The sequence below is a fragment of the Penaeus monodon genome, chromosome 20 (assembly GCF_015228065.2).
Source record: "Penaeus monodon isolate SGIC_2016 chromosome 20, NSTDA_Pmon_1, whole genome shotgun sequence".
In the NCBI taxonomy this organism is placed as follows: domain Eukaryota; kingdom Metazoa; phylum Arthropoda; class Malacostraca; order Decapoda; family Penaeidae; genus Penaeus; species Penaeus monodon.
The window spans coordinates 20,923,116-20,924,362 of NC_051405.1; the positions used below are offsets into that span (position 1 = coordinate 20,923,116).

At 33.3% G+C, this 1,247-nt stretch overlaps 1 protein-coding gene across 1 annotated transcript in view; it reads right to left on the reverse strand.

Annotated features, from left to right (window-relative positions):
* Nucleotides 1–957: 957 nt before the first annotated feature.
* The window catches only part of LOC119585700 (equilibrative nucleoside transporter 1-like), a gene marked incomplete at its 5' end in the record, with an annotated part of 13,328 nt that continues 13,038 nt past the window's right edge, over nt 958–1,247 (reverse strand). Inside the window, 1 exon segment of the mRNA XM_037934374.1 lies at nt 958–1,170. Within this exon segment, the coding sequence (XP_037790302.1) occupies nt 1,050–1,170 (121 nt within the window). The 3' untranslated portion in view covers nt 958–1,049.

Sequence of the window (1,247 nt, forward strand, 5' to 3'; positions counted from 1 at the left end):
TTATAGCCTTGTAAAACATATGACAGTAAATTATAGTATGGTTTAACTATGCTTAATCCAAAGGGAGGGATTGCCCTTGAGACCTAGATAATTTGGTATTGAGGGAGAATTAAAAAATGTTATATTGCAGTGATTTTCTTGTCCTATTACCATTACATTGTTCATGACCATGATAGGTTTTGTTAATGAGAGTGCAGGTCATGCTTCTTACATTCTTACCCTTTGTATATTTTGTTAAATTGAGATCATAATTGATATGAAGAGTGAATGACTGTGGCCCAGGAATTGTATGTGAAACCAAAATATCAGTGTGAGTAAATGACTTTTTCATGTACAGAATATAAACTATTAGAAATATCTATATTTGTGTATTTTTATGTAAAAATACAATAAATACTGAATATAAAGTTTTTGTTTCATTCAGTTTCATTCCATCCTTAGGTGTACACTAGGAAAAGTATTAAAGGTAAATTAAGATTTAGGAAATAAATTATTTAATGATTCCCAAAAGATTACTTACATAAAATACATTGAGATAAAAAATAATTTGAAGAATATATGACAATGGATTCATTAATGTTGATGATTAGATGCAATTAAACTGAGACAGTCTTTAAATTAAAAGATTAATCAAACAAGAAAAGGACACTAGACGCTAACAAGTAAAAAGGTGATTGAATGAATAATAGATGAATATCCGAAATGACCCATTATGAAGAACATAGACAATAATGAAAATTTTCAGATAATGCATTATTAAGAATCAATATTATTATACTTGTTATTTATTTTTCTAGGTTGCCTTTCTTCTTCCACCACTCTCGACACCACGTTCAGAAAACGAGGACACCAAAACACAGAATTTTACCAGCACACAAGCACACAAAAGCTTCAGGTACATACAAGAAAATTAAAAATCCCATCTTACAGAAAAAGGAACAAAAGAAAACATAGATCTATAAAAAAAATCTTTATTAAGTATCTTGGTCCATTTACGAAGTTTTCATAAATATATCACATAGTTTACAAACGCATACTACTAATAGCCTTCACACAGGACCCCAGAGCGCAACAAAGGCAGGCGAGAGAAGGGAACCGACCACCATCCCAATCCCCATCATCGCAGCCATGATAGCTCCGCCCACTTCCAGCTCGCTCGGCTCCACCAGGCTGAAGGGGAAACAGAGGCTCAGAATTTTGCCAAGGGGGGAAGTGGAGGCGTATATATTGGTAGCTAGGACACTGCT